This window comes from Lissotriton helveticus, chromosome 3_1 (assembly GCF_964261635.1).
Source record: "Lissotriton helveticus chromosome 3_1, aLisHel1.1, whole genome shotgun sequence".
In the NCBI taxonomy this organism is placed as follows: Eukaryota; Metazoa; Chordata; class Amphibia; order Caudata; family Salamandridae; genus Lissotriton; species Lissotriton helveticus.
In genome coordinates, this window is record NC_136061.1 from 656,215,082 (window position 1) to 656,234,047 (window position 18,966).

The 18,966-nt window shown below is 44.9% G+C and overlaps 1 protein-coding gene across 2 annotated transcripts in view; it reads left to right on the top strand.

The window, feature by feature from the left end:
• DCDC2B (doublecortin domain containing 2B) overlaps positions 1–18,966 on the top strand; it is a 131,715-nt gene that overhangs the window by 108,038 nt on the left and 4,711 nt on the right. For both annotated transcript variants that reach the window (XM_078680688.1, XM_078680689.1), the window contains exon 18: positions 9,485–9,547. In XM_078680688.1, the coding sequence (XP_078536814.1) occupies positions 9,485–9,547 (63 nt within the window). The remainder of the gene's footprint in view (positions 1–9,484; positions 9,548–18,966) is intronic.

Below are 18,966 nucleotides of genomic sequence, written 5' to 3' on the forward strand. Positions count from 1 at the left end.
GGTGGTTTCAGCTTGGTCAGGCCGCGACAGCGTCAGCAGGGCCTCGAAGGTGGTTTCAGCTTGGTCAGGCCGCGACGGCGTCAGCAGGGCCTCGAAGGTTCCAGGTACATGAGTTCAGATCAGGATCAGCCGCGACAAGGTCAGCAGGGCTTCGACTCCAAGATACAACTGAAGTCCCAATCCAGGGCTGGCCCAGATATAGGACTGGAGTCCTTTGATGTCCGGACCCTCGCGCCTAGGGGTCAGAGGGGCCGGGATGAAGGTGTCCAGACACCCAGCAGGGGGGTGGAGCCAGCGCCCAGGGAGGCTGGAGGGCGATCGATACCAGGCGTCCGGGGACGGCTGGAGGGCCATCAAAACTCCCCTTCCTCCGGGATCTGTCGAGGGGCCACTCGATCACCTGGGTGGATCTTGGTGCCTCGATGTCGGGGCTTCGCTGGGGCCGGGCGAGGGATGGCTGCGGCCACGTGCTCGTGACGTGATGGCCCAAGATGGAGTCGGGCCGGGAATGGTGGCCTGGCATGGTCGCCAGACCGGCAGTGTTGGCGAGCAGGGTCCGCCGAGGTCCCAGGGGGGGAGCCGTGGGTTGCCAGGGGGGCTGCTCTCGTCGGTGGTTCGGGTTCAGGGGGGTCGACAGCGGGTCGACGGAGGCCCGATGTCATCCCGGGCCCGCCGTGCGGGAGGGGTAGGACCACGCCACGAGGCCGGGTCCAACAGTGTGGGTAATGAGAGAACCAATATATGGGATGCAGAAATGGGGCTGCAGGTAACAGCAGAAATGAGGTACAAAAGGGTGTGAGTAATGGGGGTATGAGGAACAGCAGTTTGGCACTGGGGATGGCATTTGTAAGTATTGTATTGTAATTGTATTTATATAGCGCTTACTTCGCCTGACAAGGCGTTGAAGTGCTTTTTCGGCGAGTAGCACTCTACTCCGGAAACCATAAAGGATTAGTATAGTGAAACATGAAAGTAATTTGTAGTATATATGTTAGTTCGTTATCTGGATTCAGAAGGATAGCGGAGGGATAGAAGAGGGAAAACTTTGCATTTACATAGCGCTTGCTACCCTGATGAGGTGCTGTAGCGCTTTTTTAGCGAGTAGCACGCTACTCCGGAACCCATAAAGGATAAGTGGTGATTAAGTATAGTAAAATATGAAATTAATTTGAGTGGTGGACATGTTAGTCTGTTATTTGGATTGAAAAGGATAGTGGAGGGATAGAAGAGGGAAGGATTTAGACTTTTTTTGTTTTTATTTTGGAGGTCATAGCAGTCGGAGGAGGCTTGGGATGAGTAAAAGGGATGTGGAGGGGGAAGAGTCAGAGGGAAGGGTTTAGAAAGGCTTGTTTTTTGGGATCAGTATAGCAAAAGAGGTACGAGATGATAAAAGGAGGGGTGGAGTAGGGAAAGTTTTGAAAGGGTTATTTTGGGGCTCAGTTGTGGTAAGAGGTTTGGGGTGAATGAGAGAGTGGAGGTCGAGGATATATTGATAGAGGTATAGGGTGAGAAATAGGGTAGTGCATTGGAAAGAGTAGTAGAAAAAGATTTAAGATGAGTCAGAGATTTGAGGTAGAGGATATATTGAGAGAGGTATTGGGTGAAGAATAGGGTAGTGCATTGGATATGCTCAATTAGAAGAAAAGTAATAATATATAGATCCATAAGTAGGTGGAAGGTATATAAATGCATAAAGTAAGTATATGTAGATGAAAGATGCATTACATAAATATGTATATATAATTCTTATTTTCTAATTCAATAGTGAAGCAATTGTAGATAAATAGTTATGATAAAAGATTTATTTATTTATGCAGTCACTTATATACATGTTAAAAACAGAATAATGTAACTATCAGTGCATTTGTTTTGCAGAGCTAATGAATATATTATTTCTTTTAAAACATAATTATTCCACACGTCTATACAAAGCAACACACATATATAGGTACATATCTCATAGTACAAATAAATGCTTATATACAGAGGGATATGCTGTATATTTCTGTTTGCGTATGGTGCTTATGTGGGGAAGAACCAATTCTTGAGTAGTTTTCTGAAGATAAGGTGGTTTTCCGTGGATCTTTTGTCGGGGGGTAAAGAGTTCCATATTTTGGCTGCTTGAACAGAGAGAGATGTGCCACCCATGTTTTTTTTCTTATATCTTGGGATTTTGAGGCAAGATGCCACTCTAGAGCCGAGGTTCCTTTGTTGAATGTGTTTGGGGATTTTATTTGTGAAGAGTGGTCCCGTTCCATGTATCGCTTTGTGAGTGATACAAAGCAGCTTGAACGTGGATCTTTTGGCAACTGGTAACCAATGCAGGGCTTTCAAGACAGGGGAGATGTGGTCTTGCTGTTTTATATGTAAGTCTGGCAGCCGAGTTCTGAATCTGTTGCAGTCTTTTCATGGTCATTAAAGGTAATCCGTGGCAGAGGCTATTGGCGTAATTGAGTTTGGACAGAACAAGGGAGATGGTAGCTTGGACCTTGAGTGAAAATCCCAAATGGGGGAAGATTTGTCGCAAAGTGTTTATAGTAACAACGCTTGATCTTGCTAGTTTGTCGATTCATTGATAGCTTGGAGTCCATGGTCATTTTGAGGTTTCTTACTTCCCAGGCCAGGTGGTGAGCGGATCATGTTTCCAATCACAACACATGAGTATTTCCGTTTTGGAAGCATTCAATTTGAGGTGGCTCCAAGTCATCCACTGATCCACGGCTATGAGACAACTAACAATTGGCGAGTTTTCAATATGTTTGGGGTATTCCAGTTGAAGGAGTAATTGCATGTCATCTGCATAGTTATAGAACGTGAGGCGAAATTGATTGATCAGTGCAGGTAATGACTTCATGTATATGTTGAAAAGCATGGGCGAGATGATAGAGCCTTGAGGGACCCTTGCTTTCGTGGAGTACGGTTTGGACGAGAATGGTGGGGTATGGATGACATTAGTTCTGATGCGAAGGTAGGATGCGATCCAGTGTAGAACAGTCCCCTCTATGCCGGCTGCGTAGTCTTTGTATCAGAGTGTCATGGTCAACCGTGTCAAAGGCAGCGGAGAGGTCCAAAGGAAGTAGCACAGCAACCCCATTGCGGTCAACTGTGTTCTTCGGGTCATCCCAGATGGCAAGGAGGACCGATTCGGTGCCTCTTTCTGGATAGAATCCAGTTTGGAAGTCTGAAATTATGGCATGGTCTTCAATGAATTGTGACATGTGGGTAAACGCTGCTCTTTCTATCAGTTTGTCCAGGAAAGGACCATTTGTAATCGGTCTGTAGTTGTCAGAGTTCATTGGGTCCAAGTTTGATTTCTTAAGTAATGGGCAGATGTATGACTTTTTTAATTCTCCTGGAAATATTCTGGTAGTTAAGGAGTTGTTGATGATTCTTCTTACTGGAGTGGCAGCAGAGGTTGTTAGAAGAATTGTCTTGAAGGTTTGCGGTGGACACGGGTCAGAAGGGCTGCCGGCATGCCTGCTTACTTTGATCAGGTCCATAAATTCATTGTGTGAAATGTGTTGGAAGGACTGGAGAGGCTGGGTTAGAGTATTCTTGTATTGTGGTTTTGTAAAGGGGTCAGTGCTGGTGCTTTGTCTTTGTTTTAAGTATGAGTCCAACGTGTCTGCTTTGGCCGTGTCATGATTTGGCAGTTTGTCTGTGAAATCTTGAGTAATAGGATAAGCACCTTCTAGGCAATTTGGTTTACGAAATCTATCGAATATTTTATAGATTTCTTTATTTGCACATTTAGCATTTTGAATTCTGTCTGAATAGTATCTTTACTTAGCTCTTTTGATAGCGGACTTGTAAAATCTGTTAATTGTCCATAGGCGAAGTGTGTCTTGATTGGTGTTTGTTTTGAGCCAGGCATGTTGCAGCTTTCTAATTTGTTATTTAATGTCTTTTATCTCTGTATTTCTCCAAGGCGCTTGTTTTCTTTTGTTATGTTGTGTGGTTTTTAGTGGTATCAGGATATCAAAAGCTTCCCGTAGCCACTCATATCATTTTTTAACAGAATTTTTTGTTTCTAGATCTGTACTGGACGTTAGTTGTGTTTCTAAGTGTTCCAAATTAAGTTTGTTCCATGGTTGATAGGTGGATGCACGTAAGGTGGTTTTAGGTGCTTCGCTTAGTGTTGTTTTATGTTGGAAAGCAAGCAGGTGGTGGTCTGACCATGTGACTGGAGTTATAGTTTGAAAATTAACTAGTTCGCCATTAGCACAAATGACATATAGGATGTGTCCAGCGTTGTGTGTGAGTTTGTGGACGATCTGATGCATGTTCAGTGCATCTAGGCCAGCGATTGTTGTTTTCGGATGGGGCATATTGGATTTGTCAAACCAAATGTTGAGGTCAACCAGAATGCATAGGTTGGAGTGTAGTGTTATCATGTTCGAAACATGTCGAAAAGTGTCTCTGGGAATGTTGCTTTGCTAGGTGGAGGTCTGTGAAGGAGTAGGAAGTTACAGGATTAAGACTGTGTAGGATTGCATCTGGTGGAAAGAGCCTCACAATATTTTATGGAGACGTTGTCAACTTTAGTGATATGTAATGTTTGCCTGAACACAACAGATAGGCCACTTCCTTTTTTGCCTGTACGATTTTGGGTGATCGTTTGATAACCTAGAGGAACAGCTTTATGCAGGACAGGAGCCATATCATCTCACAACCATGATTCAGTTATGAATAGTATCTCTGGTTTTGCGTCAGTGAGAAGTTTTAGATGTGATGTTTGGTTTTAGAAAGCAAGCAAGCATTTATTAGTAGACAGTTTAGAGAATGTGCTTTGGCGATAGTGTGACTTTATTTTGTAGAAGAGTGAACAGTATTTTGTGGGCCTGTAGTTATTTTGTGGGCTTGTAGCAGGTGCCACCTTAGTGCTGGTATTAGCTGTATGACGATAGCAATAGTGTAGCTGTTCTGTATCGTGTTCCTCGTCAGGCAGGCAAAGAAGGCATTTTGATGGGTCTGCTTGTGTAGGTGGTGGAGACAGGGTTGGAGAGTGAGTTGGTGGGCTTTGTTGTTTTTGTGGTGTAACCTTGTTGTGCAGTAGACATGCAGAATCGAATTTGTGAGGTGTGGCACATTGCTTATATTGTTTGTGTGTGTTTAAGGTGGAAGTTGTATGAGTTAGGGGTGGTGGTGCAGCATGTGGGTCATGTAGTAAGGTTCTAAATTGTCCAATGGCTGAGAGGTGGCTAGAAGAGGGTTGCTGTGTTGCTGTATATGTGTTAGGTGTGGTGGAAGAGCGAAAGCTTGGCACTTGAGTTTGTTCATTTGTGTAGTTTGAAAGGTCGGTTTATGTTTGTATTTTGTGATAGTAAGTATTATGAGGCGCTACGCTTGAGAGATTTTGTTGTGCTGGTGTGCGTGATATGTTTTGTCTTTGAGGAGTAGTGAAAAGAGGTGCTGACGTATTTGTTTTAAGAGATGGATTTGTTTGTGTAGTATTGTTTGTGAGTGGAACTTGTAAGGTAAAGGGGGTGGTGATGTGTTTATGAATAGAGTGTATGTTGTTTGTAAGAAGAGATGAAGTAGAGTTAGGAGTGTTTGTCTTAGACTTCTTTAATGCAAGAGGTAATATGGGTGGTGCAGTGGAGTTTAAGTGTGGTGCGGTTGTGTTATTGTGGTAGAATGAAGAGGAGGGTGTTGGTCAGAGAAATTATGAAAGGCACTTTATAGGTTTGTTGGTGACAAAAAGGGGTCTGTTAGGAGTAATTAGAACAGGGAGTGTGTTTCTGGATGGGATATAGTTAAGTATGGTGTGGATTTGAGTTGTGTTAGTGATGAGTGGATTGGTTAGTGGTATAGGATAGAATAGTGTACTGTTTGTAGGTGATGGTGAAGCTGTGTGGGCGCTGGGATATAAGGTTGTATAGGTGTGGTTTGTGGGTTTTAGACGCAGAGAAGGCCTTCGATTCCATTGAATGGAAGTTTAGGCTCACTGTTCTGCGACACATGGGAGTTGTAGAGGTCTTCCTGCAATTGGTGTTGGTGCTTTATAACTCTCCTGTTGCATGGGTGCGCACAGGAGACATGGTCTCTTCCCTAGTTTCAATATCGCGGGGCACTCGACAGGGATGGCCCCTATCCCCCTTGTTGTACGCGATAGCCGCCGAGCCCTTGATGGGAGCGCTGTGTGAATATCATGGGCACAGAGGGCTTTGTTTCCCCAAACCCAACTTAACTGTCTCGGCTTATGCTCATAACATGCTTTTGTATGTCTGAGACTCAGACGTCCTCCTTTCCCCGGTCATTCGAGAGGTATTGCACTTTGGGGGTCTCTATAGCCTTAAAATTAATTGGGATAAATCCATAATCTTTCAGCTAACTTCGGCTGCAGAGCCTACTACTCTTGACTACCCACTCCAGTGGACGTCTGAGCCGGTTCGCTACTTGGGAGTCCAGGTCCACTCTGATGCGGACCAAGTAATTAAAGCGAATTACGGCAGAACTATTGCCAAATTAGGCGATGATATAGACAGGTGGATTCGGCTCCCATTTTCACTGGTGGGGGAGGAGGGGTCTCCCTAATGAAGATGGTGGTGCTACCTCGCATCCTTTTTTTCTTCGTCAACATACCCATACTAGTGCCTCAGCTTATGTTCAGAGAGCTGCGTACTTTAATTACTAGGCTAGCTTGGGCGGGCAAGACTCCGCGGGTAGCGTGGACATCCTCCCTTTACCTTATGCAGCGGGAGGCTTGGGCGCGTGTGATCTGGAACTGTATTATAGTGTGGCGCAGGCTTCGCACGCTCATTGCTGGGCCCATGGCCCGCATGACTTACCACACCTCCAGATTGAAATGTTTGCTGCTAGCCCAGACCCTTTTCCACGTTTTTTAACTAAGCCGCCTATCAGACGCTGTGGAGTATTGGATTCAGTAAACTCCATAGTTCATGCTTGGAACATGCTGCTTAAGATGCAAGCTGAAGCTCAATTATACTCGCCGTTTTTACGGGTGGAGTGGTGTAAGTGGTTCACTCTCAGCTCAGATCGAGGGGCTATTAGCTCGTTGAACACTCTTGGCATACACGAAATGAGAGATCTGTTTAAAAATGGTAGGGTAGGACCCTGGGAAGAGGTGGTCGCTGGTGCAACGAGGCCCTCCACACTGACTCAATTGTATTTCTTTATGACTCAATTGCTCTGTGCGCGGTGCTGGGCGATGAACTACTAGAGCCATTGGAGATCCAGTCCATGTCCATACTATTGCGCTCAAAATCAAATGATAAGCTAGTCTCTCGTCTCTACGCCTCGTCACAACTTACCAAAACCACTTCATAAACTAAGGCGTGGCAAACTAACATTGGTGTCCCACTCTCGGATGATATCTGGAAATAATGCTGTGAGACCACACAAGGGGTTTCTCTAAATGGCCGCGACAGATTAGCCCATTTTAAGTTCTTACACAGAGTTCATTCCACTCCACAGCGATTATATCGGTATGGGCTACGAGACACTGATTGCTGTGAGAGATGTGACATGCCAGGTGCCGTTTTTTTCCATGTTGCCTGGCAGTGTCCCCCTGTGGGGGAGTTCTGGAGAAACATCTTTCAGACAATAAATGATATTGCTGGGCTGTCCCTCATCCCTGACGCCCTACTGGCATTATTGGGTTACACGAAACATCTCCGGAATTTTTTTCGTAAACTGGTCACCATGGGTCTGCTTCTGGCGAAACGTAGACTTGCAATGCGCTGGATGAGAGGCCCTGTACCGACAATTATAGAGTGGTAAAAAGATATGATGCATTGTAATACCAAGTCGGAGGCGTATAACTAATTGCTGCCTTCCTGCAGCCGGCCGAAAAGTTTCTGGGGTCTCTTTGCACAATATCAAATGTCACGACAAGATAGCAGTGACGATCACGATTGAGTGCTATATAGCCTGTTTAGATATTCGGGGAGTGGGAGGATGGAGGTGCTGGTTAGCTCGATGATTGAGCCAATCTTACTGCTGATACTAGGCACTGAACTGCAGCATTGTTAGAGGCCGATATGGCTTCCTGTTGGTCTGAATCTGACTTATTGTACACTTATCTATCATTGTCTGTTGAGATGTAAAGTCGCTGTATTGTATTGGGTCGATCGTTCTGGGCCTAGGCATTCGCCACCTCCTCTATATCCTGCCATTTGTGATACTTGATTGTGTGATCTGTTTTATTTTATTTTTTCTGTATTTGTTTTTCTTGCCTCAAAAATTCAATATATATATTTTTTTTTAAAGGTGTGGTTGTGGGGTTTAGAAATGGATGCTGAGGCACTGAATTGTGCATCGGGTTAGTTTGTAGTAAATTAGTGGAGTACATGTGCTGTGAGAATGTCACTCTGGTTGTGGATGTGGGTGGTGTTGTGTGAGTGCTGGTGTATATGAATTTTGGCAGCATTCCTGGCCCTGGTCCCGACCAGTCTTAAGCTCAAACAGGCAGCTATCCTTGTCCTCTCTGCCCTTGGCCTTGACGCCCGTGCTGAGATGCCCTAAACCCTCAACTTAAATAGCCCTAGTAATCAGGTGACCCCTTCAACCAATGGGAACCCCAACCAGTTACAACACTAGCCCTAAACCCTAGAAGCCATAGAACAACAGCCTCTTGTAGCCAATCACAGCCCTAGTCCCAGAATCAAATCAGGCACGAAACCCTAAATCCTATATCCAATAGAAGGCCTAACCCCAGCCCTAGTCCCAGCAGCCAATCACACAAGAACCCCTAAATCATACGTCCAACAGAAAGCCTAACCCCAGCCCTAGTCCCAACCCTAGTTCCTGTAGCCAATCATACAGGAAAACCTAAACCCTATATCCAATTGAAAGCCCAGCCCCAGGAACCAATCCAAAATCCTAAACCTATCCACCAATCAGATCACAAGCCATACATCTATAGAATCACTGATCCAGGAACCAGTTAGTACCCTCAAATACCCAACCAATGAGAACACCAACCATAATCCAATAGAAACACCAAATGCAACCACCAATCAGTGCACACATGTAGCATCCAATATCAGGCTACATAATGTCCCTGCGACCTCAGACAATGTTTACTGGCCAGGGAGTTGAAAGCAGCTCCTCAATTCAGAATCTACTAGGGGACAGACAGGCTCAATCCACACTTTCGAGTCCTGCAGGTAAGGGCCCAACAAACTTTGCCCTCTAACAATACTGTTTGTGCAAAACTTTACTCACTGTCCTAGCCAAAAAACAAGTATATAATCCCTATAAAATACAGTTTAAACAACTAACAGCAGATTACTGCTGGCTCAGAGCACACTGTTCACTTTCTGATCTATAGTATCTCTGTTGCTAAGGGAAAAAAGGTGGGGACTCTGGTTTCACTCACTTGCTAACACAAAATGGGAGCTGGGGGTGGATTGCTTAACACACAGGTTTGAGCAAAGAGCAAGGGAGAAATTAGGAGGGTAAAACAGGTGGTTACGGGCAATGTGAAAATACAACAAAAAACAACTTGCTTTCTTTTTAGAGAGCTGCAGAGATCATCGATGAGGAGGCTATGCCATGGGAAAAGGCTGTACCTGACAACCAGGTAAAGCGACTAGTGAATGGTGTGTGAGTAATGGGTTTTTAAAAAATAGAATGCGTTATGGAGATGCACATTACATGGGTACGTGTGGGAGGGTCGATTAAGTGGGCTGCTAACTGGTGGTGCAAAGAGGGTGCAAGTGATGTAGCTGTCAGAAACGGGTGATTCAGTTAGCAAGGTGAGTAAAGAGGCACATATAAGGGGAAACGAGCAATGTAAGTAACAATCAATGCGAATAATGCGGAATTAAGGAGAGAGCAATAGGTGAGTCTGAGCCTTCTCTTAATACATGGCTTGAGATGTCTCTGGCTGAGCAGGACGAGGTGAACGGTTTTGCTTCATTTTTGGGTGTTGGCTATTTTCTTCTTCCTAATATCTTATCAGATGAGTTCAGGATTGAGTGAAACCAAACATATATGTAATAATAAGTACTACGAAAATTAAGCGAATAAAGTAATTTATAAAGAACACATTAAGAAGAAAAATGACTTTTAAATTACTTTGTTAATTCGGAGTATCAGAATGATGAAAATCTCGGATAGCAACCTTAACCATTCTACCCTATCCCTAAAAGACACTCTGAACACAGCTATACCTCTAATACTCTCAGCAGCCAGAGCTCTAACCTTACATTAACCATAAATCTAAGCCTAACTGTTAACATAACCCTCAGGACAACCTTAACCTTAAACATGATGCTAACAGCTGCCATAAACGTAAATCTAACCATAAACCTAACACTGCCCTAAACACTAACTCACACTCAACTGTAATAGAACCTCAACACAGATCTTGCCACTTAAACAACTCTAATCCTAACACTATCTTTAACCTTAGCAGTAACCCTACAAGGCCGAAAACACTAAGGGCCTCATTACAAGTACCCCAGAATTCACAATGGGGCTGGTAACAGAGTTCTGGGCCCTATCAGGAATTATGAAGGAAACCTATGGACATTTTGGGCCAGTTTTAGCAAAGTGTTGAGTTGACCTTGCGTCACACAAGGTAAGAAAGGTAAGAAAACGCTAAAGTCAGATTTACCAAGCCAAAGAAGGCCATCATGCATGGCCTTGTGGTGCTTTGTAAATCTGGGGTAACGTAAGACAGTGCAAGCCGCTGCTTGCATTACTCTACCCGCGTTACTCTGCCACAGTGAGGTATTCCATGGGTGGAGCACGGGTGTTCCCATGCATCCACCCATGGATTTTGGTGCATTCCCCGATTTACAATGAGTGGTAGACCTGGGAATGCGTCAAAATGCTATGCAGTCCTAGGGGAGCTCTAACGAGGAGAAATATCTTTATTCCTCCTTGTTTTTACCTCTTCCTATGTGTCCTGCATTTTGCAGCACACAAAGAGGGAAAAGCCTCAGAGGATTGTTTTAGTGCAGGATGGTGTTCTTTCTTGCACAAACAAAAATCCTCCCTGCAACACAGGCATCCTTGCACCATGACACAATGGTGCCTGCATTGGTGCAAGGCAGCACATGGTAAGCCAGCACAAGGAGAGGACAGGCAAATGCCATTTAACGTTAAATATGGTGCATTCCTGCCATCTCCCTTTCACGCAGCGCAGCATGGTGTCTTGCTGCGTTGTGTGAAATATTGATAACTCTGCCCCTTCCTGTTTCCAGCTGATAGCTGTCAAAATCTTCAGGGACTAGTGCTGGGGTAAGTGATGAAATGAGGGATTAACAGAGGAATCTGACTCTTAATTACTGTTTAGCCTGGTAATTGCTCATTTTACAGGTTTCAACCCATAATCTGTTTATTTCCCCTCCACCACCCCCCAGAGTTAAAAGACCCCCGTTATTGCTAACCCTGGGGTTGTGGAATTAACATTTCTTTGCACCAGGACACCCATAATGTGGATATCATAAAGAAAAAATATATCTCCAGTTTCACTTTAATTTATTTTCTTCATAATGGTTACTTCATTTTCATTTAATGGCAAACTAAGAACCATGGAGCATGAGAGAAGCTGAAAATAATTAACTCCGATATTTTAGAGGGGTTGGGGTGGTGGGGCGGTTCTGACCCATCGGACCGCATCTGGGTTTATCCCATGCAGTACCCCACATCTGCAAAGCTAACAAGTCTCATTTTGTTACTGGGAGGTGACATACAGACTTTGATAACTTTTTTTGTACTCCATCTCAAAATTGTCACCCGGTATGGGCTTGCATACATGGTGCCTTTCTTGTAATGGACTTTCATATAAGTTTTATTTTAAAAAACGATTGCAAGATTGTGTTGTGCATGCATGTACATGCATAGCAGCCATCATGTTAAAATAGACAATGGCCTGGAAGCACATTGGAGGTCTGCAATCACAGCTGGGTCACTTTTAGGTCAAGCCTACTATACAGCGCACACACTGTTGCAAGACATAATGTGGACTTACCAAGAACATATGGAGGCTTGAAGCCCACCCACTGCTTACCATTCGTTGGCTTTCCTGACACTCATTTGCCTGCTTCTTCTTTGTAACCCAGCTCACTAAACTTGTGTTTGTCCCACCCTCGCAGGATAGTCTCTTTACTATCTCTTTTGATTGGTTGGCTTCTATGTTTCCACTGCTTTTTTTTCAAGTCCTATGTTATTTTCGGGTTTAGCCCTCCATGATAGTGCATGCATTTTCCTGCCATCTCTCTTGTGCACTTCTGTCCCCCTGCACGGTGTTGCTATCAGTCACCAGTGTGCATCTCCCCGCCTTCTCCATGTTGAGCTTGTTCTCTTGTATTCCCACCACACCCTTAGCTTTCTTGCCCGTGTGCTGCTTCCCAGCTGGCAACACCTTGCTCTCGAACATTGCTTTTCCTGCCAACCCAGGCCTTCTGTGTTGCTTCCACCTACTTGCACCTTCCTTCTCTTGCACTCATTTCCCTTTGCTTCTCCTCCCTATTCCCACCATCCATGTTGCTTCCGTCTCCTGTGTTGCTTCCCTCCAACTGCGCCCTCCGGTTTGCGCCCACCCACCCATGCTAATGATTTTCTTATTTTTGTTTACCGATGAAACCTGTATTATTCTGTAGCACATGCATGCTTTGGTAATTGCCTACAAAATGAAGCAGCTGGCCGCATCATTGCCATTTTTTCTTATTTAGACATTATTGGTCTGCCAATTCTTATTAATCGATCTTCTGCAAGCGTGGCACTTTCATGCAAAGGTCTCCAGTCACCTCGATGGAAAGGAGAATGGCAGACTATGTACAGGCATAATTCAGAATACATACATATATATATATATATATATATATATATATATATATATATATATATCACAGCTCCTAGACTCCCCTCTCCCAGCCGGGAAAGAAGCACGGCACTCGCGGGATAGTTGTCAGTTTTTTTCCTTTTATTTACAACGCTTGCACAGACGCGTTTCGGGAAACCCCTTCCTCAGTGTGTTCCCAACATGTGAACCCAGAAAGCATGTATTTATGAAAACACTCTCGGTCAAGAAGTACAGAGATAGAGGTAGGACTGGTCACCCTAAGTGTATAATGGGCGCCATCTTGGAATGTGCAAATTCGACATCGTTATTCACAAACAATGCCCAATTCTCAGTTATTTAGTTTCAATGACATTACAATATGCATCAAACCAGTAATAGATATTACATTGCACATTAAATCAGCAATCTTGCCGTGGATCGGCATTTGGCGGTTCCAAATTTTGGAGCCGCCTATCGTCCTCTGAGGAAGGGGTTTCCCGAAACGCGTCTGTGCGAGCGTTGTAAATAAAAGGAAAAAACTGACAACTATCCCGCGAGTGCCGTGCTTCTTTCCCGGCTGGGAGAGGGGAGTCTAGGAGCTGTGATATTGACACGGAGCACCGCCGTGTTCTCGGCACCCGCCTAGGAGTGCCCCGTTGTTGACAAGGTGCACCAGGAGCGATATTATATTTTCAACGGAGGCACCGACTGGAGACCGGATTGGGCAGTGAAAGACACCAGGAAGACTAAACATACCCGACGGGTGATCGGAAAGGAACTGAACGAGCGATCAAGAGGAAAGTCGGGTAAGCTGCGACTTCGCAGAACTTTGACTTCACATGCCATAATATACTCCGGTTTAAAAGGTCTTGGCGAGGGACAGTTGTCAGGAGAGGAAAAATGTTGGGTCCATTCCCGAAACGCGTCTGTGCGAGCGTTGTAAATAAAAGGAAAAAAACTGACAACTATCCCGCGAGTGCCGTGCTTCTTTCCCGGCTGGGAGAGGGGAGTCTAGGAGCTGTGACATTGACACGGAGCACCGCCGTGTTCTCGGCACCCGCCTAGGAGTGCCCCGTTGTTGACAAGGTGCACCAGGAGCGATAATATATATATATATATATATATATATATATATATATATATATATTGGACTGGTTAGTAACCACCAGATGGAGGGACTGAAGATCGGAGAAAGAGAAAAAGGTTTAAAGTAACTCAGAAGAATAACGTGTTCGTCTAGAACCTATGCTTACCACTGTGATGCTGCTCAAATTGCACCACTCTCCAGAGCCGACATCTTTCATATATTCACTGCTGCTGTGCACTGTGCTAGCCTATAGCGACAACCGAGTGTGCCAGGCATGTGAGACTTCGGAAGCACCAATGCTGGGGAACCTCCCTTACATGTTAGTCATTTTTTAGGTCTCGGCCTGCGAAAGGATGCGCACATGCGCAGTCGAGCTGGTTAGGTCTCGGCCTGCGAAAGACTGTGCACACGCGCAGTCGAGCTGGCGAGATTTAATGATATAGGGTATTTTCTACTAGCGAGGTTAAACCCCGCCCCTCTTCTCCATTGGCTGGCGTCCTAAACGGTGGCCAGCCATTAGAGAAGAGGTCCCAGTGACGTTCTTCTTTCTCTCTAAGCCTCCTTTTCAGACCGGGCTCCTTGACTTACTGCTGGTGTAAAAGGTTTCTTATCTTCTTTATGGGTCTAGATGGCCCCATAAAGAAGATAAGGAACCTTTTACCCCAGCAGTAAGTCAAGGAAGCAGACGGGGCTAAAAGAGAAAACTCGCGTCATGGGGAGTGCTTGAATTACTGCTTTTAGCAAGGCTTGAAAACCCCACATGCCATGCATCACTGATTATTAACTTTGTTAGTGGACTGCAGTTTTCTCTTTCGCCACGTCTTATTTTCATTCCCTCCTACCATTTTTGTTAGCGGACTGCACTTTTTTCTTTCACCACGTCTCATTTTCATTCCTTCCTACCATTTCTTGATTTGTGCTGCAGCTGTTCTCAAAAGAACAAATCTGTGAAAATACTGCATGAGAAAGCCGAGCACAATGACACAAAGCGGCTGTTGCGCGGTTCATATCTTAAACTGACAGGATGCGGGTGAATATTGCAAGGACAATGCCCTGCATATGTCAAAGGATTTGCAAATATTTTATGTCACCTTATTCTGCATTATTGTTTTTGCAGAGGATATAAACTGCGTCACCGATATTAAACTGTGTCTGTGGAGAGAGAGATAGAGGGGGATAAAAGGCTAGCTCAGCTTTTCCCCTGCCGAGGAGGCAGAGCTATCTGCAGCGAGACAAACATGCATGTGGTCATCATTTGTCCAACATCTTACACAATGTGAAGGATTTTTACTTGTAATGCCAACCAATGTGCCAGATGATGTATGTGTTACTTCAGTCCCGTGATTAGCAGCAGCGCGCGGCTGTACAGTTCTGCTCACCTCATCAGTTCCACAAGCTGCACCCCCGGCCGCGTGAGGCATTCGCAGCAAGATGGCTTCTGACGGACAGCCGGGCACAAGCGTTCTGCAGTGAATATCTGACTCGAGCTCTGCTCCAAGCAGGGTCGCCATTCCCGACTAGGTGGGATTGGTGCGCGGGGAGATTTTATACCACCAAAGAGCAATTTGATCCCGAGAAATGAATGCATTTGGAAGAGGGGTGGAAAGGGCACTAGTGCTGCCTCTTGTTCGATCCTCGTAGAAACGGATCACAATTGCTTGCATCAGGCTTGTGAGGATCCGCGAACCTATGTATTTTTTTTATTCCTACAAAAATACCGCCACCAGTCTGTGTTGCAGCAAGACTCTGCCCCCCCACCTCCTTTGCGGATGTCCAGCGCCTCAATGCCCTCTCTCTTACGAGTATGTGCGATTTCCCTCACCCCGCCCCTCACTCTTGCGTCTCGCATTGAAGGAGAGGTGTTGGGTGGGGGCTTGTATTCATGCCTGGCTCGCACCGAGGGCTGCACGGCGGTGCTGCGGGGGAGGGCTGGCAGTGAAGGAAGGTGGAGTAGGCTGGCAACGGGCAGCAAGAGATCCGGGGGAGGGGGCAAGGTTGGAGATCGGGCAGGGTAGGAACAGAAGGTGGGGGACAAGAGCGGAGAGTCTTGTGTGAGACAGTGTGTGTGTGTGTGTGTGTGTGAGACAATGTGTGTGAGACACTGTGTGTGTGTGTGAGACAGTGTGTGTGGCACGCATTTTCCCTTTCCGAGTACAACCGCTTTGAAGCAAACATACACGATGTCCGGGAGCAGATGATAAAGAGCATTATCAGCTTTTTCCTACACAAACGCCTCCTGTGAACATGATTCAAGGGAAATAAACCGGTGGAGATTGAATGATGGCAGTATCCTGGCTTGGTGTAAACTCCTTCCCGAGTCACAGTGAAGCAGGAGTATCTTGGTACCCTTCTTTACACTGCATTCTCTATAAACATATGTATCCGTGTGCACGTTTTAACCAGAAGACCCCCCGGCGAGGCGCTCTCACAGTGCACGATAAGTGAAAGCACTGTACAGCAGTAGTGAACAGGCTCAGCTTCCCTTGTGTCGTGTTTCCACTGGCTGTGATAGTGTCCCTTACCTAATGAATGAGTGCTAAAATATTAATTGTGCACAAATGTATCCCGGACGTTCCTATGGCAACGGACTGTTATGCTGGCACATAAGTGTTTCATTATTAGCCAACAGTGTGAAGTCCAACATTATCAAGTACAAAAATTGTATTTTACAGCATGCAGTGCACATATTCTCCGTAATATAAATAAAAGGGCTACATGAGAAAAAATATTTTAAGATACATCTTTATCAAATGTGCAGCTCACAATGTTATGTCCCAGTCCTGCCATATACACGTGTACACACATACCCACTTACATACCAATCCAGTCATATACACGTGCACACACATGCCCACTTACATCCCAGTCCGGCCATATACGCATACATAAATATACACACACTGAAGCATGCGCACACCCATATAGGCCTGTACACGCACACGCAGACACCCTGGCACAAATGCACGAACAGGCTCTGTACTCGTACAAAGCATATATCCCTACACTCAGATACATAGAGACACACATACGTGCATGCACTCAGACACACATGCAACACATGCACACATATACACACAAACACCCACATATCACACTGGTATGATCACACATACAGTATATACACATGCACACAAACATATATATACACAGGGCATTAAAACCTCCTTCAGAATACATTTTGCCCATTACTTACAGGTGGCTTCATGTTTTGTAAATCACAGGTGTTGCTTTCTGTTTGGTGCCTTTATTTATTATAGGCTGTCCAGCACCTAGCATCTCTTTGTCCCAATCATGGTGCATAGCCTGTTTATAATGTGATGCATAACTAACCAATTATTAGGTCCCAAAGGCGAGACCTATTGGCTATGCCAATGCTTTTTTTTTTTACTTTGGGTGGCTAAACATTAAGTCAGTCTTGGGCTATACTGGTGTATTCTGGGAGTTGTAGTCTTTCTTCACTTCAACTGAACCAAATACTCCTCCTTTACAATGGTTTGTATAAATAAATGTCAGGATTGTGAAATGGTGTCCCCAGTGACACAGAGGCTATGTTGTAAAGTTCTAGCGAGCAAAGATACTTACTATTGTGGAGAAACATTTCCATTATTCCCCAGAGTGTTCTCGTTCCTGGTGGTGACCTTACTTTCTTATTTCTGAAATGCTGTTCCGTTGATTTACGCTATGTCGACGTCTCCAGGTCTCCCTTCAACTATCCCTGTGGATAATGGTGAAATTAAGCTCTTTATTCACAAATCGGCACCCACTATGCGCTTCGATGTTATTTTCCTGAAATTAGTCAATATGGTTTTGAATTTTCGATCTTGTAAGAATACATTCGTTGTTCTTGTGGTGAATGCCTCAAAGTGTCTATTTTCGAAAATGGTACCATCTAATTTTTGACTGCCGCAGATTTGGTTTTGGCAGCGCTCCTGTGACGAGCAAGTTTCAACTGTCCGGATGCGCTGTGTAGTGGAGGGTACCTTAAACTGCAGCCATCTGCCAGAAGAGGTGTACCGGCCCCTGGTGGGGTTTCACAGAAGTTATGTGAAGCTGCTTGATTCCCTAACAGATCATAGTTTACTTGGGAATGTCTGCATGTTGAATCATGGGAACTGAGATGATTACATTCTTAAGAAGGGTTTTTACAGATTTTCTTGGCGTTTCCTTGGTAGTAACAACACTACTTCCTCTGAAGGCCAAGCAGTCCGTCCACACACTATAGCCCCGGAGGTAATATGTCATTACCTCACACATTATTTTCGTTGTTTTGATAGTCTTTTCAGATGGGTCATGTTGGCTGCTCGGTCGCATATAAACTGTTAACAATTCTCAATAAATGCTTACGAAGATTGGGAGAACTTAGTTGAGCCTGACCAACAAAATGCCCACCATAAATTGCATTATTAACTAGCTAGTGTAGTGTGCTCCTCATCGGCTGAAGCGCATGCGCAGGGACACGTGGCAAGACTTTCTCTTCCTGACCGCGTGTTATAATATTGCCCTGTCATGTTGTTAAAGTGTTCCGCAGCCAGTAGGGGCAAATAGGAGATACTAGCCCGATCGCAACTAGCAATTTCACTGTGATGTCTCATCTGCTTCTACTGGCTCTCACGATGGGTGCTGTATATCCCACGAGTGACAAACAGCTGCATCGTGGTGGTCGATTACCAATTGTGTCCCTAGCTCGATATGACAGGGTGTAAACGTTGTAACCAAATATGTATCATTAGATCTTCTAAGTAGTGGGACGAAGTGTAGCTGTTAGATTTAGGCGGTACACTGTTTTGCAGTAGGTCATCTGTTGCATTGATTTAACACATCTTGGGTTATTGTTCGTCCACTTTATTGATTAGACACCATTACTAGTGTTCCCCACAACCCTCTGTTCTGACCCTTTGTCCCCTAAGTTCCTTCAGTGAAATGCCCCTGATAGCATTTTTGGGTTGTTTTATTTGGTTTCCTTTATTAGGTTTCACCTGCACAATCCCTTACCTGTGCCTGAGAAATCTATTGTTTTCAATATAAACTTAAAAGGGACCTACATCCCTCCTCCTCTCTTTCCTGGTTTATCATGCTCTCATCCTCTCTGTTAGTAGATCTCGCTGCCTCCATTTCACCC